This window comes from Aquarana catesbeiana, linkage group LG06 (assembly GCF_042186555.1).
Source record: "Aquarana catesbeiana isolate 2022-GZ linkage group LG06, ASM4218655v1, whole genome shotgun sequence".
In the NCBI taxonomy this organism is placed as follows: domain Eukaryota; kingdom Metazoa; phylum Chordata; class Amphibia; order Anura; family Ranidae; genus Aquarana; species Aquarana catesbeiana.
This window is the reverse complement of record NC_133329.1, coordinates 243,231,080-243,255,726: the sequence shown is the minus strand read 5'-3', so window position 1 is coordinate 243,255,726 and position 24,647 is coordinate 243,231,080. Positions and strand designations below refer to the sequence as shown.

The 24,647-nt window shown below is 45.2% G+C and overlaps 1 protein-coding gene across 2 annotated transcripts in view; it reads left to right on the top strand.

Moving 5' to 3' along the window:
* Positions 1–24,647, top strand: part of DNAH7 (dynein axonemal heavy chain 7) — a 607,644-nt gene that overhangs the window by 308,206 nt on the left and 274,791 nt on the right. For both annotated transcript variants that reach the window (XM_073633106.1, XM_073633105.1), the window contains exons 43-44: positions 2,872–3,218; positions 17,239–17,419. In XM_073633106.1, the coding sequence (XP_073489207.1) occupies positions 2,872–3,218; positions 17,239–17,419 (528 nt within the window). The remainder of the gene's footprint in view (positions 1–2,871; positions 3,219–17,238; positions 17,420–24,647) is intronic.

The following is a 24,647-nucleotide window of genomic DNA, read 5'->3' as shown; positions in this document are numbered from 1 at the left end:
TTTGAGGTGAAAACAGCTTCCTCAGAGCTTCCACCCAGCATATCATAAGTCAGTCTCTTAAGTGGGTGAATAGCTCTTCACTCTCTTTGTTCTTTAGGCTCTGGCGTTACAGGCACACTGGTCTTTGCTTCATCCACAGCTTTTTCTTCTTCCTGCATATCAGCCTCAGCTCCCTCTTCAATGAAGGATTGGAAATCGGGAGCCTCTGGTCTGAGAATTCCAGCATCTGTCACTTTAGGAGGAGACAAGGGGGGGGGGGGTGGCAAACCCTGGCATTTGAGGTGGCCACAACCAGTCTATTCCCATCTCTTCATCTTCACTGTCCTCATTGTCTACAGCGAGGGGTACAGACTGAGATCTAGTGACTGGGATCTCTGAGAGGCCATGGGTGTGGACTGTGAATCTGGCTGTGGTGGCAAACGAACTGCTTCTGACAGAGGCAATAGATAATTGCAGTGCGAAGTCTTCAGCGGGCCTGTGCTCCCCTCTGGTCGGATTTGATACACTGGGAGTCCTGGCGGCTGCTTGCAAATGACATAGGGCTGCGACTTCTAGCGGTCAGCCAACTTGTGCTTTCTAGGGACACCCAGATTCCTCAGCAGCACCCTGCACTCGTACCCTGAGGTCAAAGTTTCTTTTATTCCTCTGTCCTTGGGCATCTGAGGCAGCTTGGGCCTTGTCATAGGCGGTCTTCAGACTTTTCTGCAGGCGGTCTACATACTCTCTGTGGGAGATTGTTGTAGTATGGTCTAAGGACATGCCAAAGGCCAAGTCTACTGGCAGCCGGCCTCCCGCCCAAACATCAGACGATAGGGGGAGTATCCAGTGGCATCGTTTGCGGTGCTGTTATAAGCATGCAAGATAGCGGCTATATGCTTGCTCCAGTGCTGCTTTTGTTTCGAATTCAAGGTCCCAAGCATATCCGGGAGGGTTTGGTTGTACCTCTCTGGCTGAGGATCCCCTTGAGGATGGTATGGGGTGCTGCTGGACTTCTTAATGCTTAACAAGTCTAAAAGTCTCTTGATGAGGCTGCTTTCAAAATCTCTCCCTTGATCAGAGTGGGTACGTTGGGGCAGGCCATAGTGTACAAAGAACTTCTCCACTAAGATCTTGGCCTCCGTGGAAGCTTGTTGATCCTTTGTGGGAAATGCCTGGGCATACCTAGTGAAGTGATCAGTCACTACCAGGATATTTCCCTGTCCACTCAGATCAGTCCCCAAGCACAGAAAGTCAATGTACACCAGCTCCATGGATCCCTGACTCTGAAAATGGCCCATTGGGGCAGCTCGGTTTTTCTTTGGATACATCTGATGCAAGATTGGCAATGATTACAAGCCTAATGATTACAGTGCCCCTTTACAGTCAGTCCCCTTTATATTACAGTGTCTTTTTACATCACAGTGCCCCCTTTACAGTGCCCCTAGCAATTGCAGCCTCCTCCATCACAGTGCCCCTGCAGTCTCCCCCCCTCTCCCCATTATAATCTCCACTTCCCCTGCACAGGACTCCTACCTTTGGCAGGGCAGAGGCTTTGCTCAGTCCGTGTGTCCTCTCCCCCGTCTGCCCCGACAGGGTCCTACCAGCATCTGTGGTATTTACTTATCTTTCTCCAAAGCTCTAAGTCCCGTGATTTTCTCCCATGAGAAATATGGGCATTGTGTAAATATTTCTACCACACTGTACAATTAGGTTTCTTCATTACAGCGTATCTAAACTCAAAAACAAAATTGTAATGCACTGCAGCTTACAGTCCTTAGATGTAGTGGCTGCATTTGTGTTTTTTTTTTAATTATTCAGGCTAAGAACATTTTCAGCAACTACAGAATAACACATTAATCTTGTCAGAAAAGTCTTTTTTTTCACTTTTTGTGAACTGAAAAGACAGCAAATAATCTTATTTTTCTTTTGTAAAAAACTAGTCTTACCGATCCACCATGAAGTCCAGCCTGTGTGACAACTATGGCTGTCTCCAAAGATACAGTGGAGAATTAAGCATGAAAGGACAGATAGTGTGTTATTTGCAGAACTGTCATGTACAAATAAAAGGGGAGAAGCCTGAAAAAAGGGAAACTAAAGCAGCCACTGCATTTAAAGACTGGTAAACTGCTGTATATTAGTTTTTGTGGGGGCATTTACAGTAGATATGCATTAAGGTATTGTTTACTATTGGACATGATAACCTTAAAGCGGGGGTCCACCTATCTATCGTTTTTTTTTTTTTTTGAGTTCATTCACAAACTTTTCTTCTCAGCATTACATACTCACATATTGTGTGTAATATGTCCGCCTGTGTCAGATTTTGTCGGAAAGAATAACTTATATTATTCACTGCAGGCGGTTTCCATCTTCATTGTGGGCATTTGAAGCCCACAAGCATTTATTTCCTGGATGTGGTGAATGCTGTGCTCCCAGCATTCACCACTCATTCCCGCACATGCTCAGTGGCATTCTGAGAAGCCTGAGACTAGCTCCCAGGAGTCTGGGAGAGGCTAGAAACACGCCTACTCCCACAGGAGGAGAACCAGGAAGTGCAAAGAAGAATAGAAAAATAAAAGGTAATTACGGCGATTTAAGTTTTTTTAAACGGCATGTCAGCATCTAGGCAAGGAAGAGAATACATACAGATATTGTTCAAAATTTGGGTGGAACCCCGCTTTAATAGATTTTTCATCAAAATTAAATATTGACAGGTGAATGAAAACCTGAAATACTCTGTGTCAGCCCATGATAGGGTTACTAAGTACCTGAGGAGTGGTTTGGACATATTTCAGACCTGTAACAACAAATTGAACTTCAGCTAAAGAACACTACTTGCAAATATTCTGCTTGAAAATGTAAAAGTGAAGTTAATATATGTTGTGTTTGCTTTAGGACATCACAGTAATGAAGACTATGAAAAGTCCCCCTGCTGGAGTAAAGCTTGTCATGGAGGCAATTTGCATATTAAAAGGAGTGAAGCCTGATAAAATACCAGATCCTAGTGGTACAGGACGAAAGATTGAAGATTTCTGGGGACCGGCAAAAAGAGTTTTGGGAGATATGAAATTTCTTCAGTCACTTCATGAATATGATAAGGATAACATTCCAGCAGCTTACATGAGCATAATACGAAAACAATATATTACCAATGCTGAATTTGTTCCAGATAAAATTCGAAATGCATCTACAGCTGCAGAGGGGCTTTGTAAATGGGTGATTGCCATGGATTCATATGACAAGTAAGAATAAATACAAAATGTTGTATTAAACACGTTTGGAAACATAGAAAACTGATGGCAGTGGTCTGCCTCCTTTTTTTTTTTTTAACATGCCTGTCTTAGTATAGATAGATCTATGTTTGTCTCAAGCATTTGGTAACTTACTATCAACTGACTCATTACTTCTACCGGAAGTCTTTCACAAGAACCAACTACTATTTTGGGAAAAATAATACTTTCTTAGGTTAGTTTTGAGCTGTCCTCCACCTAGTTTGAAGTCATGTCCCTGTGCTGTTGTGCTAAGCTTTGTAATAAATATACTGCCTGCCTGAACCTTCTTTACCCCTATCATGTAAAGTACTAGACTGGGAGAATCATCTAAGCAAAAAATTGATACTATAAAAAAGCAAGATCGGCGGAGCTAACGTGTATGTTGTAGACTACAGATTCTCTTATAAAATCGTAATTTTGCATCACAGTGTATTCAGGTGCCCACAGATATGAATTATTTCATTCATTATAATGTCAAGAACACTATTAGCATCATTAATGGATCAAGACCTGTACTGTGGTCACTATATTTTAAAACTCCTTGTGTTGTTATTTGGCCATATTATTAACCAGTACATTGGTCCTTGGTGCTAGGAGCATGGCGTGATTAGCTTTTTGTGCAGGGTTTGGGGGATTATAAATAATATCATTTTTTAAAGCATACCATAACAGTTTAACATCTCACTACCTGAACTTGTAGCATTCAAAGCGACACTAAACAATATCCTTATTACAAGCAATCCATACACATTCACTGCTTAAAGTGGTTGTAAAGGTAAAAGTTTTTTTATCTTAATGCATTCTATGCATTACTTACCTGAGCCCCATTTCTATCCATTGATGTTGCAGGAATGTCTTGGCTGACTGAGACTCTCCCTCCTCATTGGCTGAGATGGCATTGCAGCGCCATTGGCTTTCTCTGCTGTCAAATTCAGTGAGCCAATGAGGAGAGAGAGGGGGCAGGGCGGGGCTGGGCCTGACCGCGGCTCCTTGTCTGAATGCATGCACAGAGATGTGGCTCAGCTCGGGTGCCCCCATAGCAAGCTACTTGCTGTGGGAGCACTCAACAGAAGGCAGGGGCCAGGAGCGCTGAAGAGGGACCCGAGAAGAGGAGGATCTGGGCTGCTCTGTGCAAAACCACTGCATAGAGCAGGTAAATATGATATGTTTGTTATTTTTAACCCAAAAACCAAGACCTTACAATCACTTTAACCGCTTGCTGACCGGCTCACGCCGATATACGTTGGCAGAAGGGCACGTACAGGCAGATTAATGTACCTGTACGTTGCCCTTTAAGAAGGGTTTGCGCACCCGCTGCAACCTCTGTGAGTGTGATCGCGGGTCCCGTGGACTCGATGTCTGTGGGGATACCCGCGATCCTCTCACGAAGAGGAAGAATGGGGAAATGCTGATGTAAACAAGCATTTCCCCGTTCTGCCTAGTGACAGGACACTGATCACAGCTCCCTGTAATCGGTGGGAGCCGCAGTTAGAATCACTCCCTAGGACACACTTAACCCCTTCACTGCCCCCTAGTGGTTAACCCCTTCACTGCCAGTCACATTTACACAGTAATCAGTGCATTTTTAATTGCACTGATCGCTGTATAAATGTGAATGGTCCCAAAATCACGCCAAAAGTGTCCGATCTGTCCGCCATAATATCCCAGCCACGATAAAAATTGCTGATCACCGCCATTACTAGTAAAAAAAAATATTAATAAAAATGCCATAAAGCTATCCCTTATTTTGTAGATGCTATAAATTTTGCGCAAACCAATCAATAAATGCTTATTGTGATTTTTTTTTACCAAATATGTAGAAGAATACGTATCAGCCTAAACTGAGGAAAAAAAATGTTTTTTTATATATTTTTTGGGGATATATATTATAACAAAAAGTAAACAATAATGCGTTTTTTCAAAATTTTGTTTATAGCGCAAAAAAAAAAAGCCGCAGAGGTGATCAAATATCACCAAAAGAAAGCTCTATTTGTGGGGAAAAAGGACGTCAATTTTGTTTGGGAGCCACGTCGCACGACCGCGCAATTGTCAGTTAAAGCGACGCAGTGACGAATCGCAAAAAGTGCTCTGGTCTTTGGGCAGCCAAATGGTCCGGGGCTTAAGTGGTTAATGGTCCTGCAATCTCTTTTTCATGAAATGGTTTCTTATGTTTTCATGCCTCCTTGTAACATCCTCTGTGAGCTATTCTTTTCCCCTGCACTTTTGCTTGTTTGAAAAAAGCAGTGCCTGTTAGTTGTGGTCATGTGTAATGCTCTATGCATACTACAGTTCCCACAATCCATAGTTTTTAGTCCATCTTGGGAGCAAGCAGCAGAGGATGACTTCATTCTTATTCTTATGAAAAACATCTTTGCCATTCTGAGGCTTCCCTCCAACCACTTTGCATATTATTTTATATATACTGTGATTCTTGCCAAATATGCTGCAGAAATCTCCCTCCACAAAGTCTGGCTGCAACCATTTTAACTGTAAGCAGCTGAAGCTGCTGCCTGTTCACTTCCTGGATTTACACAGACACACAGAGGCACACCTCTAGCTCTACAGCCCTGCAGCTCTCATTGGCTCTCTTATGACTCATCCCCCGTCCTTTCCTGGCAAACTCTCAGGCTTTTTACCAGACAAGAAACAGGAAGTGGGTTGTATAAGGTATTTACTAGCAGTAAGAAAACGTTTTACTATCCAAAGTTAAAACATCAAGAGCAGAAGATTTAAGAGATGGAAAGTTGAAAAAATGACTGAAGGTCTGCTTTAACTTTAACGGAGAAATCCAGTCAAAGCTCATTTGGCTGAGCTTCTCCTATGGATCACAAGAGTGCAATTCATTTTGAACTCCTGTGGCCCATTTTCAGGGTGACGTCCGCTCTCTACTGAAGTCACGGATATCAGTCCAGGCACTGTGTCATCGCAACAAAACTAGATCCGCCAGGTGCCTGGACTTATACCCGTCTCAGCCTCTCAGCGAGCCGCTGAGACCCAGAAATGGCCGCTCCCCGCCCCTCCACAGCTCAGCGCTCTAGTGAACGAGAGATGCTAATTGATAGTCAGCAACTCTCTGCTCGGGGAGCTGTGAGAACGGAGCCATCAGCGTTGTTCAATCGCTCGTTTCTCAGTGCAGAGGCGCCAGGGGACAGATGCAGCATTGGACCCACCAGCTGTGGTTCTGGCAAGCTCGGTCAATTGTTTTAAAAAGGCCTGGATCCTTTCCCTAAGGCCTCATGCACACGGGACATTAAAATAATGTTATGAAAACGTCAGTAACTTTGCAGTTATTTTTCTTTAACTTTTTTCAACGTTTTTGCAATAGCGTTTTTTAGCGTTTATTAGCAGTTTTTAATGGTTTTCCGCGTTTATCGGCGTTAGAGCGTTTTTACAGCTGAAAAACGTCTCTCAGAACCGACTGGTCCTGTTTTTTTTTTTACAGCTTAAAAATGCCTATGCCATTTACAGCTCAAAAACTCCTAGGTGGGCATGAAGCCATAGACTAACATAGACAGGCGTTTTTAACCACTTCAGCCCCGGAAGGATTTACCCCCTTCCTGACCAGAGCACTTTTTACAATTTGGCACTGCGTCACTTTAACTGCTAATTGCGCGGTCATGCAATGCTGTACCCAAACGAAATTTGTGTCCTTTTCTTCCCACAAATATAGCTTTCTTTTGATGGTATTTGATCACCTCTGCCGTTTTTATTTTTTGCGCTATAAACGGAAAAAGACCGAAAATTTTGAAAAAAAACGATATTTTCTACTTTTTGTTATAAAAAAAATCCAATAAACTCAATTTTAGTCATACATTTAGGCCAAAATGTATTCGACCACATGTCTTTGGTAAAAAAAATGTCAATAAGTGTATATTTATTGGTTTGCGCAAAAGTTATAGCGTCTACAAGCTAGGGTACATTTTCTGGAATTTACACAGCTTTTAGTTTATGACTGCCTATGTCATTTCTTGAGGTGCTAAAATGGCAGGGCAGTACAAAACCCCCCCAAATGACCCCATTTTGGAAAGTAGACACCCCAAGGAAATTGCTGAGAGGCATGTTGAGCTCATTGAATATTAATTTTTTTTGTCCCAAGTGATTGAATAATGACAAAAAAAAAAAAAAATTACAAAAAGTTGTTACTAAATGATATATTGCTCACACAGGCCATGGGCGTATGTGGAATTGCACCCCAAAATACATTCAGCTGCTTCTCCTGAGTACGGGGATACCACATGTGTGGGACTTTTTGGGAGCCTAGCCACGTACGGGGCCCCAAAAACCAATCGCTGCCTTCAGGATTTCTAAGGGCGTAAATTTTTGATTTCACTCCTCACTACCTATCACAGTTTTGAAGGCCATAAAATGCCCAGATGGCACACCCCCCCCCCCCCAAATGACCCCATTTTAGAAAGTAGACACCCCAAGCTATTTGCTGAGAGGCATGTTGAGTCCATGGAATATTTTATATTTTGACACAAGTTGCGGGAAAGTGACAATTTTTTTTTTTTTTTTTTTGCACAAAGTTGTCACTAAATGATATATTGCTCACACAGGCCATGGGCATATGTGGAATTGCACCCCAAAATACATTTAGCTGCTTCTCCTGAGTATGGGGATACCACATGTGTGGGACTTTTTGGGAGCCTAGCCGCGTACGGGGCCCCGAAAACCAATCTCTGCCTTCAGGCTTTCTAAGGGTGTAAATTTTTGATTTCACTCTTCACTGCCTATCACAGTTTCGGAGGCCATGGAATGCCCAGGTGGCACAAACCCCCCCAAATGACCCTATTTTGGAAAGTAGACACCCCAAGCTATTGGCTGAGAGGCATGGTGAGTATTTTGCAGCTCTCATTTGTTTTTGAAAATGAAAGACAAGAAAAAACTTTTTTTTTTTCTTTTTTCAATTTTCAAAACTTTGTGACAAAAAGTGAGGTTTGCAAAATACTCACTATACCTCTCAGCCAATAGCTTGGGGTGTCTACTTTCCAAAATAGGGTAATTTGGGGGGGGGGGTTTGTGCCACCTGGGCATTCCATTGCCTCTGAAACTGTGATAGGCAGTGAAGAGTGAAATAAAAAATTTACGCCCTTAGAAAGCCTGAAGGCGGTGCTTGGTTTTCGGGGTCCCGTACGCGGCTAGGCTCCCAAAAAGTCTCACACATGTGGTATCCCCGTACTCAGGAGAAGCAACAGAATGTATTTTGGGGTGTAATTTCACATATTCCCATGGCATGTTTGAGCAATATATCATTTAGTGACAACTATATATAAAAAAAAAAAAAAATTTGTCTCTTTTCCGCAACTTGTGTCACAATATAAAATATTCCATGGACTCGACATGCCTCTCAGCAAATAGCTTGGGGTGTCTACTTTTCCAAAATGGGGTCATTTGGGGGGGGGTTTTGAACTGTCCTGGCATTTTATGCACAACATTTAGAAGCTTATGTCACACATCACCCACTCTTCTAACCACTTGAAGACAAAGCCCTTTCTGACACTTTTTGTTTACATGAAAAAATTATTTTTTTTGCAAGAAAATTACTTTGAACCCCCAAACATTATATATTTTTTTAAAGCAAATGCCCTACAGATTAAAATGGTGGGTGTTTCATTTTTTTTTTCCACACAGTATTTGCGCAGCGATTTTTCAAACGCATTTTTTGGGGAAAAAACACACTTTTTTAAGTTTTAATGCACTAAAACACACTATATTGCCCAAATGTTTGATGAAATAAAAAAGATGATCTTAGGCCGAGTACATGGATACCAAACATGACATGCTTTAAAATTGCGCACAAACGTGCAGTGGCAACAAAATAAATACATTTTTAAAAGCCTTTAAAAGCCTATACAGGTTACCACTTTAGATTTACAGAGGAGGTCTACTGCTAAAATTACTGCCCTCAATCTGACGTTCGTGGTGATACCTCACATGCATGGTGCAATTACTGTTTACATTTGATGCCAAACCAACGCTTGCGTTCGCCTTAGTGCGAGAGCAGGGGGGGACAGGGGTGCTTTTTTATCTTATTTTTAAACTGTTCCTTTCATTTTTTTTTTATCATTTTTATTGTTATCTCAGGGAATGTAAATATCCCCTATGATAGCAATAGGTAGTGACAGGTACTCTTTTTTGAAAAAATTGGGGTCTATTAGACCTTAGATCTCTCCTCTGCCCTCAAAGCATCTGACCACACCAAGATCGGTGTGATAAAATGCTTTCCCAATTTCCCAATGGCGCTGTTTACATCCGGCGAAATCTAAGTCATGAAATGCTTGTAGCTTCCGGTTTCTTAGGCCATAGAGATGTTTGGAGCCACCCTGGTCTCTGATCAGCTCTATGGTCAGCTGGCTGAATCACCGGCTGCATTCTCAGGTTCCCTGTTGAGACAGGAGAGCCAGAGAAAAACACGGAAGACGGTGGGGGGGGGGGGCATTCCCTCCCACTGCTTGTAAAAGCAGTCTAGAGGCTAATTAGCCACTAGGATTGCTTTTACATGAAAGCCGACCGCTGGCTGAAAAGAATGATACCAAGATGATACCTAAACCTGCAGGCATCATTCTGGTATAACCACTCAAAGTCGTGAATGGCGTACCTGAAGACAAAAAAATGGTTAACAATAAAACACATTAAACGGTAAAGTATAAAAAATTGCATACCTGAAAAGCAAACATGATAAAACATAATAACAATAAAACATTGTAGAATAGAATACAGTAAAAAAGAGCAGAACAATAGAGAGAGAATAGAGAGAGAGAGAACAATAAAACGACAACTTTTTTTTTTGAAATTTTATATATTTTTTTTTTTTTTACACTTTTATAACTGTAACCGGTTCCAGGTTCGGGTCTCTCAAAACGCGATGGCATCTTGGGAGACCCTGTGAAAGTGTGCCTAGTCTGTGCAATGCTGTACCCTATGCTAATACTCAACTAGTATATGGTAGCGTTCAAAACATTCACCAATGCAAAGACCAGGATTGTCAGGACAGGAGGGACAATGATAGCGGGTGTCACGTCTGTATCCTCGCTTGCTGCAGACACAACATCTTTTTTGGGGGGGGTTAGTTGGGTAGGGGTACTCGGGAGGACATAAAGAAAATGCCTCTTATGCAGCCGACTGCATTTGGTTGGGGATGTGAATGGGGGAAGTACGGGCGCTGCAGAAGTGGTGGGTTCCCAATTAGGATTGGCGAATGCAGGAGGAAGGGCATTATGGGCACGACGGGCCTGTTTGTCTTCTTCTTGGTGGCAGCGGGACACTACTTGTGCTTACCACCTCACCAGCTTGAACTGCACTTATGGGACTCGCCACGTAACCAAGTGTTACTGCAGTGCTGGTTTGACTACGACCGGGGTGTACTAGGCCGCTGGTGCTTGCCAGTTCACTAAAAAAAAAGCTACAAAAAAAACTGCTAGCGATCGCAGGGATCAGGCCTGACTCTGCAAACGCTGCCGTTATGCGTTTAGTGTTTTGTAAGTGACAGTGATTGATCGATACTGCACTTGGGTGGGCTGGGCTGGGCCGGGCAGAGGGGCAAAACGCAGGTGCTGGCAGATATCTGGGCTGATCCCGCTAACACTGCGTTTTTGGGAACCCTAAACTGCTGGGGACGCTAGTATAGATCTGATCGGATCAGATATTGATCCGTTCAGATTCTACACCACTAAGGGAGGTGTACGGTGCGTGCGTGGGTGTTAGCGCTACTGGCACTAACCTGACGCTGCCTGGGGCTGGTGCTTGTCAGTTCACCAAAACGCTACCAAAAAAACTGTTAGCGATCGCAGGGATTAAGCCTGACTCTGCGAACGCTGCAGTTATGCGTTTAGTGTTTTGTAAGTGACAGTGATCGATCGATACTGCACTTGGGTGGGCTGGGCTGGGCCGGGCGGAGGGGCAAAATGCAGGTGCTAGCAGGTATCTGGGCTGATCCCGCTAACACTGCGTTTTTGGGAACCCTAAACTGCTGGGGACGCTAGTATAGATCTGATCAGATCAGATATGGATCTGTTCAGATACTATACCACTAAGAGAGGCGTATGCTGCGTGCGTGCGTGGGTGTTAGCGTTACTGGCGCTAATCTGACGCTGCCTGGGGCGACGCATATCACCGTCGGGCAATCAGGGGGCTAAACCTTTATTCGGTAATAAACGACGGGTGCCCTGACACTATAAAAAATAAACAAACTAACCAGCGTCACCCGTAGCGGTTATACGGTGATCAGTGGTGAAAGGGTTAACTAGGGGGCAATCAAGGGGTTAAAACATTTATTAGGTAGTATATGGGGATCCCTGTCGCTATAAAACACTGACGGCGAACCTAAATATTTACGTCCCTAACGAGCGTCACCAGCGACACTAATACAGCGATCAGAAAAATTATCGCTTAGCGACACTGGTGACGGGGGGTGATCAAGGGGTTAAAACTTTATTGGGGGGGTTAGGGGGGTACCCTAGACCTAAAGGGGGCTAACAGTAACTGTCCCACCATGCTAACTGTCACAAACTGACACCATGCAGTAATCAGAAAAAAACAAAACAAATCTGCTTGGTGTCAGTGTGACGGGGGGGGGGGGGACGGGGGGGGGGTCGGGGTTGTTATGTATGCCTGGCATGTTTTACTGTGTGTGTGTTTGTGTAACTCACAGTGCAGTCTTCCCTCCTCGGCGCCGGAACGGAAAATGCCGAGCCGAGGAGAGATGACATAACTTCCTCTGCCTCTGTGTACAATACAGAGGCAGGGAAATGATCCCATTGGCCAGGAGCGATCGCGAGGGGGGGGCCACGAATGGATGGCCTCCCCCTCACCACCGATCGCCGTGGAGAATTTGCCGACCGCCGCAGGCACCGGGGGGGGGTCCGATCGAACCCCCCACCCGCGGGCAGGCAAAGACGTACCTGTAAGTCCTTTTGCCTGCCCGTGCCATTCTGCCGACGTACATCGTCGTGCGGCGGTCGGCAACTGGTTATGCTGCAAAAAACACTCAAAAAAGCGGCTGTAAAAACGTCCGTGTGCATGAGGCCTTAATGTACACAATATAACTGGGTACTAGCATTCATAGAGAAAGTTGATCTAGGGAAAATCCGATTGCCTCTCGGGGGATCAGGAAGGAACTTTTTCCCCTGCTGTAGCAAATTGGATCATGCTTTGCTGGGATTTTTTGCCTTCCTCTGGATCAACTGTGGGTGTAGGTTTATGTATATGGGATTGCATTTTTTTTTTGGTTGAACTTGATGGACTTGTGTCTTTTTTCAACCTGACTAACTATGTAACTATGCATTCACCTAGGTAAGTATAATGGAGGAAAAACCCCCAAACCCATACTTCTCTTTTAATATTTGAACTAAACTCCCGAACCCCTGAACCTAACATTAACCCTACCTCAAAACTATTTCTTAAAACTAAACTAACCCCTGCAGTAAAATACTTACTTTGACCTGCCTCCGGAGCAGCAGTGCTAAATCATAACAGCAAAAATCAAAAAACAGAAAGTAACAATTTAAAAAGCCATTTGCCACTGCCTTGCTAACCTACTGTGCATAAGAGAGGTGGGAAGCTTCACCTTCTTTCATAGTTGCCAACATTGTAAAAAAAAAATGTGGGACACTTTTGTGGCTGTAGGCGGAGCTGTCCAATAATTAGGGGGCGGGGCATTCACCAGCAGGCGTGGCCTATCAAAAATAGACAATTGCGGCGCGCGAAGCGCGCCGCGCCGAAAAATGGGCGTGGTTTACGCGAAATTGTGGGCGTGGCTTAAATGGGCGTGGCTCTAGAGGGTGTGGTTAGAGTCTGAAATGAATGAGGGATGGAGAGGGGGGGAGAGGGGGAGAGAGAGGGAAATGACGGGACAGCAGCCCCAGATCCTACACAATAAAAATATGTGTATTCTAGAAAGTTTAACAATCAGCAGATAAAGATACTCCAAACACCTGGTGTTAATGCTTCAATCATCCCGGCACCATGGTTGTTATGGTGTCAGGATGATTGAAGTGCATTATTTCTATTATTACATTGTAATATAAAATGAAATCATTCAACTCACCATAATGCAGAATCAGTGGGATCCCTGAGCGTGTCACCTGCCACGTCGCCTGCCACCAGCCGTCCGTCCTTGCTTCAGATGTCCGAGCAGAGTCCGTCCTTGCATCAGGTGCCCCCAGCGGAGCCCCCCTCACACCAGGAGTCCCCGGCGGAGCCCCCCTCACATCAGAAGTCCCCAGCGGAGCCCCCCTCACATCAAGAGTCCCCAGCGGAGCCCCCCTCACATCAAGAGTCCCCAGCGGAGCCCCCCTCACATCAAGAGTCCCCAGCGGAGCCCCCCTCACATCAGAAGTCCCCAGCGGAGCCCCCCTCACATCAAGAGTCCCCAGCGGAGCCCCCCTCACATCAGAAGTCCCCAGCGGAGCCCCCCTCACATCAGAAGTCCCCAGCAGAGCCCCCCTCACATCAAGAGTCCCCAGCGGAGCCCCCCTCACATCAGAAGTCCCCAGCGGAGCCCCCCTCACATCAAGAGTCCCCAGCGGAGCCCCCCTCACATCAAGAGTCCCCAGCGGAGCCCCCCTCACATCAGGAGTCCCCGGCGGAGCCCCCCCTCACATCAGGAGTCCCCGGCGGAGCCCCCCTCACATCAGGTGTCCCCGGCGGAGCCCCCCCTCACACCAGGAGTCCCCGGCGGAGCCCCCCCTCACATCAGGAGTCCCCGGCGGAGCCCCCCTCACATCAGGTGTCCCCGGCGGAGCCCCCCCTCACATCAGGAGTCCCCGGCGGAGCCCCCCTCACATCAGGTGTCCCCGGCGGAGCCCCCCTCACACCAGGAGTCCCCGGCGGAGCCCCCCTCACATCAGAAGTCCCCAGTGGAGCCCCCCTCACATCAGGAGTCCCCGGCGGAGCCCCCCCTCACATCAGGAGTCCCCGGCGGAGCCCCCCCTCACATCAGGAGTCCCCGGCAGAGCCCCCCCTCACATCAGGAGTCCCCGGCGGAGCTCCCCCTCACATCAGGTGTCCCCAGTGCCCCCGCCTCACATCAGGTGTCCCCAGTGCCCCCCCACTCACATCAGGTGTCCCCAGTGCCCTCCCCCCCTCACATCAGGTGTCCCCAGTGCCCCCCCCACTCACATCAGGTGTCCCCAGTGCCCCCCCCTCACATCAGGTGTCCCCAGTGCCCTCCCCCCCTCACATCAGGTGTCCCCAGTGCCCCCCCCCTCACATCAGGTGTCCCCAGTGCCCCCCCCTCACATCAGGTGTCCCCAGTGCCCTCCCCCCCTCACATCAGGTGTCCCCAGTGCCCCCCCCACTCACATCAGGTGTCCCCAGTGCCCCCCCTCACATCAGGTGTCCCCAGTGCCCCCCCCTCACATCAGGTGTCCCCCCCTCACATCAGGTGTCCCCAGTGCCCCCCCCTCACATCAGGTGTCCCCAGTGCCCCCCCTCACATCAGGTGTCCCCCCCTCACATCAGGTGTCCCCAGTGCCCCCCCCCCCCTCACATCAGGTGTCCCCCCCTCACATCAGGTGTCCCCAGTGCCCTCCCCCCCTCACATCAGGTGTCCCCAGTGCCCCCCCCACTCACATCAGGTGTCCCCAGTGCCCCCCCCTCACATCAGGTGTCCCCAGTGCCCCCCCCTCACATCAGGTGTCCCCCCCTCACATCAGGTGTCCCCAGTGCCCCCCCCCTCACATCAGGTGTCCCCCCCTCACATCAGGTGTCCCCAGTGCCCCCCCCCTCACATCAGGTGTCCCCCCCTCACATCAGGTGTCCCCAGTGCCCCCCCCTCACATCAGGTGTCCCCAGTGCCCCCCCCACTCACATCAGGTGTCCCCAATGCCCCCCCCACTCACATCAGGTGTCCCCAGTGCCCCCCCCCACTCACATCAGGTGTCCCCTGTGCCCCCCCCCACTCACATCGTGTCCCACAGCGGTGCGCGCGCTCACCCCCCACCTAGAACCCCTTTCCATAACAGACTGGCAGCGGGGCGGGGGGTAGGCGGGGCGAGGCGGAGCGGGGCGGGCCGAGGCGGGGCGGGCCGAGGCGGGGCGAGGCGGGCCGAGGCGGGGCGGGCCGAGGCAGGCCGAGGCGGAGCGGGGCGGGCCGAGGCGGAGCGGGGCAGGGGGTGGGCGGCGACGCAGAAGCTTCGTCTAGCCCCCCCCCCCAGCCGTCTTCCTGAACTCCAACAAAATGGCGGCCGGCGGAGACAATGTCTCCGCCGGCCGCCGACCTCTAGCGGCGGCGGCGGCGGCGGCGGCGGCGGTTTCAAAAACCGGAACCGAATTTTTCGGGACATTTCCCGGGACGCCACAAATCCGGGAATGAAGTCCAAGTCCCGGGAATGTCCCGGGAAATTCGGGACAGTTGGCAGCTATGTTCTTTATGTCACAAAGGAACAGGTTTGTCTTTTGAAAAGCTGCATTTACTTGTAGTATTGCATGTTTATAGTTATGTAACTCTGTGTGAAAAAATCACATTAAAGTGTACAGTAACTAACGGCAAAAGTTAGTTCTGGATAGAGTGAAGAGGGATTAGAGCGCTTGCCGGTTTTTATTGATGTCTGTGTCTCCGTTAGGGAGATTCGCCCTCTCTACTTGTCCTGTTTATAACTATCATTGAAAGTGAAAGTAAAACAAAATTTCACAAATTTTGAGTTGTCCCCAGAAAAGAAATAGAGAGGAAATCTTCCAATGGGGACACTAGTTCTGGTGACCTGGGAGACCCCAAGGAAATCCTTTAACCACTTGCCGACCGCCACACGACGATGTACGTCCAAACTTTGAAGGGGTATATCGTTGTTATGGCAGCAGCTAGCTGCCATAACCCCGGTATCCCCGTTTTCGTGCGGCGGCCGGCTTTCAGATACAAGTGGTCCCTGCGGCGGATTCACCGCGAGATCACTTTTATCGGTGGCGGGAGAGGGGCCCCCCCTCCCGCCACGATCCGGTACCCTCCGCCATTTACCGGAGCCGTTGGTAGCGGCGGAGGCGATCGCATCCGTTTCCGTCCTGTGCCTGGAGACGAGTGAGGCTAAGATGGCGCCCACTCATCTACATGACACTGCTGGGCGGAAGTGATGTCAGAACGTCACTTCCGTCCACGCCTCTTAAAGGCACATTTTTTCAAATTTAATATTTTTAAATGACTTTTTTTTTTTCTTTTTTTTTTATTGCATTTTAGTGTAAATATGAGATCTGAGGTCTTTTTGACCCCAGATCTCATATTTAAGAGGTCCTGTCATGCTTTTTTCTATTACAAGGGATGTTTACATTCCTTGTAATAGGAATAAAAGTGACACAATTTATTTATTTTTTTTTTAAAACAGTGTAAAAAGAAATAAAATAATGTAAAATAAATTGTCCCGACGAGCTCGCGCGCAGCATACGCGAGTAGCGCCCGCATATGAAAACGGTGGTCAAACCACACATGTGAGGTATCGCTGCGACCGGTAGAGCGAGAGCAATAATTCTAGCCCTAGACCTCCTCTGTACCGCAAAATATGCAACCTGTAGAATTTTTTAAACGTCGCCTATGGAGATTTTTGAGGGTAAAAGTTTGACGCCATTCCACGAGCGGGCGCAATTTTGAAGCGTGACATGTTGGGTATCAATTTACTTGGCATAACATTATATTTCACAATATAAAAAAAATTGGGCTAACTTTACTGTTGTCTTATTTTTTTATTAAAAAAGTGAATTTTTTCCAAAAAAAGTGCGCTTTTAAGACCGCTGCGCAAATACGGTGCAAAAAAAAGTATTGAAACTGGTCCTTAAGTGGGTAATTTGCTGGGACTTCCTCTCACTTCCTGTTTGGCTATTGGACACAAAGTGAAGGGAATCTACAATACACAGATTGCGAAAAAAATTGCCTTTTTAGTTCTTTAATTTCACTGTTCTTTTTTACTTGAAATACAATTTTCATGGACCACAATAAAATGTAAATGATGTACCATGTTCTATGTATTACCAACATATTTCATATTAAGTATTGTTATTACTTTAGAGTGGCCAAGGTAGTGGCACCTAAAAAGGTGAAGCTGAACCAAGCAGAAAGTGAACTGAAGGTTGCTATGGACAGTTTGAGGATGAAACAAGCAGATTTAAAGAAGGTACAAGATAAGCTGGCTGGACTTGAGCTGACGCTTGAAGAGAACAAGCAAAAGAAGGCAAATCTTGAGAATGAGGTATTTGCAGAGATCTTTCAATTTAGTAAAAATGAACAAAATTAAATAAGCAGCAAAGTTGTTGCCCATAGCAAGCCTTTCATTTTGTGGAAATATACAAGAATTCTAAATGGTCAATATGGGCAATGTGTTTGTTTCTCTTAGTTGTAATGACTTTTCTGTGTTCCGTATTAACTGCTCACATTCTAATGTGTGCACCATAAACCTGTTTATAAAAACTGAAGAAAAATAAAATGGAGACCAAATGTGGGGTTTTTGTATTGTCCAAAAATGATGACTGCTCTTTCTTTCTCACCCCTTGTTTGGGCCTGGCCTGGCTCGGTGCATATAGGTAGGCATCATGTGTTTTTTTCATCTTGGCTGGCATTATCATGACATCATCCTGACAATGATATCTTCCATAAATCTCCAGAAGAAGGGTAATATATGCCTGCAAAATGCATCGAGAAAGATTCTCCCCACTGTCTGCATCAATGGACTTGCAGGAAGAGAGGAGAGATTAATGTCATGTGTATTGTTTGCACATGTCAGCCTGTAGCCTTTTTATGTTAGTAAAATAAACGTAAAATTTTATACAAAAATGTCTACATTAATACCTGTTAAAGTCCCTCATTAGTTAATCATTATTGTATTCAGTGATTAATTTTTATTTGCGCAATAGTTAAGCTCTCAGGGGCATCACAAGCACCGGACACCCAAGGCACCTACACCACATCTTCTTGTGAGTCCCGACGCCATGGCCATCTTTTTTTTTTGCTTCTTCCTTAGTATGTCACTTATGCGTGTCACCGCCTGCCGACCTGCCATCCACCTATCAGACCTGTAGCACAGACCCAAGAAGGAGTGTTGGAGCACTTCCCTTGTCTTTGTGCTACAGGTTTGATAGGCAGCTGACAGGTGAGAACAGAAGCCAGCAGCTGTATAAATGATATGATGAAGAAAAATAAGTAGAGGGTCACAGCATCAAACACAAGGCACTTACCAACAAAAGCAACGTAATGCCAAGGTCAGGTTAGTACATTTCAAGGGGGGGAGGGGAGGGTGGTTAATGTGTGCTGGGGGTGGGTTTGTGCTGGATGTGGGGATATTATATTGGAAGTAGGGGGAATTCATTTCTTGAGATGAACTCTGTGCGTTGGTTACTCCCGACCCCTGAATTCTGCATGTTAATTACTCCTAACCCCTGCACTCTGTACTCTAGACACTTCTAACTCCTGCACTCTGTATTATACCTGATACATGTTCCTGACTCCTGAATGCTGCTCATTACTTACTCCTGACATTTGCACAATGTGCATTACTTATTTCTGACCTCTGCACTTTATGCATTAATGCACCTGACCCCTGCACTCAGTAATACTTACGCCTGACCTTTGTACTCTGTGTCTTACTTACTCCTAATTGTGAACTCTAAGCTTTACACAATCCTGACCTCTCTGCTCTCTGTGCGTAATGCACTTCTGACCCCTGCCTGCTTTGCATTACTTATTCTTGACCTTTGCACTCTGCGCATTACTTTACTCCTGACCTATGCATTACTACAGAACTCTGTGTGTTGATTACTTCTGACCTCCTCACTCTGTGTGTTATTTACTTCTGACCCCTGCACGCTATGTGTTTCTTATCCCTGACCTATGCTTTCTGTGTGTTATACATTCCTGACCCCTGCGTTCTTATGCACTGCTGACCTCTGCACTGTGTGTGTGTTACTTAAACTTGAACTCTTCACTCTGTGTATTATGTACTCCTGACCTCCTGCCTGTGTGCTATGAATTTTTGTGTTACCTACTTTTGACCACTGTGGTCTGTTTGTTACATACTTCTGACTCTTGCATTCTGTATGCCATGCACTCTTGACTTCTTCACCCTGTGCATTATGCAATGCTGATCCCTGCATGTTACCTATTCTTGACCTCTGCACTCTGTGCCTTACTTACTCCTGACCCCTGCACTCTGTTCATTACATAATTCTGACTTCTTTACACTGTGTGTTTCTCACTCCTGTCCCATGCACTCTGTGCATTACAAACTTCTGACCTCTACACTCTGTGCATTACACACTTATGACCCGTGAACTTTTTGTGTTACTCACTTCTGAGCCTTGCACTAAGTACTTTACTTGTTTCTGGCCCATGCGTTCTATATGCTACTTACTCCTGACTTCTTAATTCTTCCCATTACACACTCCTGACCCCTGCACTCTGTGTTGCACACTCCTGTTTAATGCACTCTCTGAGTTAGTTACTTTTGACTGCTGCGCTCTGTGTTACTTGCTGCTGACTCTTGCATTCTGTGTGTCATGCACTCCTGACCTCTTCACCTCTGACCCTGATCCCTGCACTTTGTCCATTAAACACTCTTGACCCCTGCATGTTACCTATTCTTGACCTCTGCACTCTGTGCCTTACTTACTTCTGACCCCTGCACTTTGTGCATTACTTCTGACTCCTGCACACTGTGTGCTTCTCACTGTTTGCATTACTTACTCCTGAGCCTTGCACTCTGTGCTTTACTTATTTCCAGCCCACGCATTCTGTCTGTTACTTACTCTTGACCCCTGAATTCTGTGAATTACACACTCCTGACCCTTGCACTCTGTGTGTTGTGCACTCCTGAAACCTGTACTCTCTGCATTTCTTGCTCCTGAGCTCTGCACTCTGTGCATTATTTACTGTACTTCTGTGCATTACACTCCTGACTCCTGACCACTGCATTGAGTGCATTACTCAATCCTTACCTTTGCACTGTGTGTTTTACTTACTACTGACCTCTGTGCTCTGTGTACTCTGGACCCCTGCACTCATTATTTACTCTTGACCTGTGGACTTTGTGAATTACTTACACATGACAACTGCACTCCATGCATGTGCATTACTTACTTCAGGCCACTGCACCCTGTGCCTTACACACTTCTGGCCCCTACATTCTGTGTTTAAGATACTCCTGATCTCTGCGCTCTGTGGGTTACACACCCATGATTCCTGCACTCTTTGTGGTACACGTGCTTGACCCTTGCACTCTGTATGTTACTTGCTTTTGACCGCTGCATTCTGTATGCTCTGCATGTGTGCATTATGCTCTCCCGAGCCCTGTACCCTGTGCAATACTCACTCCTGACTTCTGTACCTTACTTACTTCTGACCTTGGCACCCCATGCATTGCTTACATCCGACCCGACTCCTGCGCTCTGTGCATCACACACTTCTGAGCTTATCACTCTGCAGGTTACATATTCTTGGCCTCGGCACCCTGTGCAATGCTACTGACCTCTGCACTCCATGCTTTACTTACTCATGTTCATTCACCCTTTAATATATATATATATATATATATATATACACTTTATCTTCAACATTTTATTGGGTTTTTATCTAAGTATTGCACATGAAACTTGATTATTTTTGTTTTTTCAGACTTCGTTAGCTGAGTTGAAAGTAATTTTTATTTATATATTTAACAGCTCTCATCTGAGATCCACATAAAAATTACAGAAGATAAAAAGCAATATCCATTAGATGGTGGTAAATTAAATGCTTTGATCTGCATTTGAGCATTGACTTTCTCAGCTGATGGTAGATCTGTCTAGCATCAGCTGTCTTATGTTTGTTGTCCTTCTAATATACAGTATCTATTTTTTTTTTGTGTTTAGCAGACCACTATGTTGACTGCTTTATACAAATGAAATTCGGGGGTCTGAAGCTCACAAATTAGCTGGCATTAATTATGTTGCTTTGCACGGGGAGAGTTTATGAGCTTCAATAAACAAGGGTATTTGCATCAAAGGCTTTGTGTTCCATATTTCTAGCAGCTAGCTTGGGTGCTGTTCAAGTTAATGATGTTTTCCCTTTGTCTCTGTAATTTCTTTTTTATAATCATCTGCAGTGTGCTGTGATTGTTGCATACACATATTAAAAATTATAGAACTGATTTAATTGTTTTAGTAATCACATCTTGTTAGTTCATAACATATTATTTTAAACTCTATTTTTTAGATGCTTAGATAAAGCTGTAACATAGTTACATACTTCTTAAGTACACCCTTGCACATTGTAGCTTAACTGTAAGAAATTAGCAACTAACTTAAATGCAAAACTGTTGTTCCTCATTTATCAGTGTATTCAACAAAATGTTGTGTATTCTATGACATCTGTATCTGAAGCTCTTGGCAGCCAACTGAGGGCAATTTTACAAAGGCATGAAACATATTTAGCACTGTAGATGAGACAGATTTCCACTGAAAACACTCAAACATAATTAAGAAATGGTCAGAGGCAAGTTTTATTTTGTTGCAATGCAACTTGCAACCTTTAAAAAAAATATTTAAAGTGATTGATTGCAAATGTACATTTGTTTTTTAAAAAAAGAAACATGCCATACTTACCTTCTCTGTGCAATGTTTTCCACAGAATGGCCCTGATCCTCCTCTTCTGGGGTCCCCTACTGGCACTCTTGGCTTCTCATGCTTTCTGAGTGCCCCCCAGCACACACTAATGTGTGCTGGATCCAGAGCCACATGGTGTGTGTCTATTGACACAGTGCGATTTGGCCTCGCCCCCTGCTTCCTCATCATTAAATTTAATTGACAACAGCAGGAGCCAGTGGCTCCCACTGCTCTCACTGAGAGAGCAGCTCCTAAAAAGTTTTATTTTACCTTGATGAATGCATTATAATGAAAAAAACCTTTAGGCCAGGTTCACACTAGCTGCGGCTCGCAGAAAAGGCCCTAAATCGTCCTTTTTCTCTGTTTCAGGGACAAATCAGGGCTGAATTTTTGCCTGAATTCAGCCATGAAATGGAGCCAAAGACACATGGGACCCTTTTACATTCTCCTGTCATGCCAATTGAATGCGGGGCATCTAATTTGCAGAAGTGTGAAGCCTTTACAATCACTTTAACCACTGTTCCTGTTTGACTTTGTCTTGATGTGTGATAGAATCAATGAATTCCCCTCTGTGTTGCCCAGAACATCCATGTCAGTGTTGGTGTTTGTTTTCAGATTGCACTGAAATAAACAGCAGCTGGGCTCTGACTAGTTACTATCTGCATCAAAAGCATAAGTTTCCTTTTTTAATCACTTCAACCCCAGGAGATTTGGCTGCTGAATGACCAGGCCATTTTTTGCGATACCGCACTGCGTCGCTTTAACTGACAATTGCACGGTTGTGTGATGATGTACCCAAACAAGATTGATGTCCTTTCTTTCCCACAAATAGAGCTTTCTTTTGGTGGTATTTGATCACCTCTGTGGTTTTTATTTTTTGCGCTATAAACAAAAGAAGAGTGACAATTTTGAAAAAAACATTATGTTTTACTTTTTGCTATAATAAATATTCCACTTTTAAAAAAAAAACAAAAATGTTTTTCCTCAGTTTAGGCTGATATGTATTCTACATATTTTTGGTAAAGAAAATCGCAATAAGCGTATATTGATTGGTTTGCACAAAAGTTATAGCGTCTACAAAATAGTGGATAGATTTATGGCCTTTTGTTTTTTTTTTTTTTACTAATAATGGCGGCGATCTGCGATTTTTATCGGGACTGCAATACTGCGGCGGACAAATTGGACACTTTTGACACATTTTTGGGACCATTGACAATTATACAGTGATCAGTGCTATAAAAATGCACTGATTACTGTATAAATGTCACTGGTAGGGAAGGGGTTAACACTAGGGGGCAATCAAGGGGTTAACTGTTCCCTCACTGTGTTCTAACTGTAGAGGGGATGGGATTGTCTAAGAGGATAGAGAGATCGGTGTTCATACCTAGTATGAACACACGATCTGTCTCTATTCCCCTGAAAGAACTGGGATTTGTGTGTTTACACACACAGATCCCGATTCTCGCTCTGTGACAAGCGATCGCAGGTGACCGTGCGCCACTAGTGGCCAAAAGGAAAAGCAACGAAAGGTAATGTCAATTTGCCCAGCCGAGCCAACCTGCCGCAGTGAAACTCCGGCAGCTGGTTTGGAAGTGGTTAAATTAGTCAAGGTGTGTTTTTAAGATGTAAATTAAATGTTGGTGAATATTTTAGGAACCTAATTTTATTTGCTAAAATAGAACAAGTTGTGTTAATGTGTTGCAAGGCTGTTATCAGCCTTGCTTTTACTATCATTGGTATTGAAGGAATTTTCTGTTAGAGTAGTTGTAATGTAGACTTAGTAACCATTAACCCAGTTATACGGTAAATTGGCTTTGAGGAGCTGAAGAGACAAAACCACTACAAAAAAAGAACAAACCATATATGCCAGTAGTGGTAAGAAACTTTCATGTTTTTGCAGCCTTTAAAGTAGAACTATAGGCAAAACTTTTTATTTTTCATTTTGGATACAGTTAGGGAAGGTTATAACCCCTATAAGGTTTATTTTGGCCATCTTTGTCCCATTGGGGAGATGTACCTTCACTTCCTGTCCCATAGCCAAACAGGAAGTGAGAGGATATCCCTGCAAATTAAGGGAAGCTCTCGGGGACCCCCAGGTCACCAGAACTAGTGTCCCCATTGGAAGATTTCCTCTTTATTACTTTCCTGGGGACAACCCCAAATTTGGGATTTTCTTTTACTTTCACTTTTAAGGTTAATGGTAAACAGGACAAATAGAGAAGATGAATCTTCCTAACGGGGGCACAGACAGCTATCTAATAGACCCCAGATCTCTCCATGGAAAGGACCTGTTATGGCTTCCAAAGCATCAGATCAATTCAAGATCGGTTTGATCTGATTCTTGTACAAGCTGGAAAGGGCTTGTTTACATGAGACCGAAACTGGAAGTGACTAAATCCTAATCGCTTCTGGTTTCTTATGTCACACAGTGGGAGGAATGGCATCCATTCCTCTCACTGTATCTCAGGAACCAGATGCCATGGATCACATCTTTGACAGGCTCCCTATTCGGTCGTTAAAGCGCGGTAAAGGCGGTGACAGGAAGGGGGGCCCTCTTCTGCCCCCTGTAAAGGTAATCCAGTGGCTCTTTAGCCGCTCAGATTACTTCTACCAGTTGCACAATGGCTGGCTGAAAAAAATGATATCTCAGTCATTGCTGGAGCTGCAGCAATGACTGAGATATCACCCTTGCAATCCAGCAACGTACCGATATGTCGCTGGTTGGCAAGTGGTTAAGCCAGCCTATAGTACAACCCCACCTCCAACTATCATGCCTTACTTTTTTGCTTGTGTCATAGGCAGTTGGAGAACGCTAACTTTAAATTTTTATCCAAAATTCCACATTTT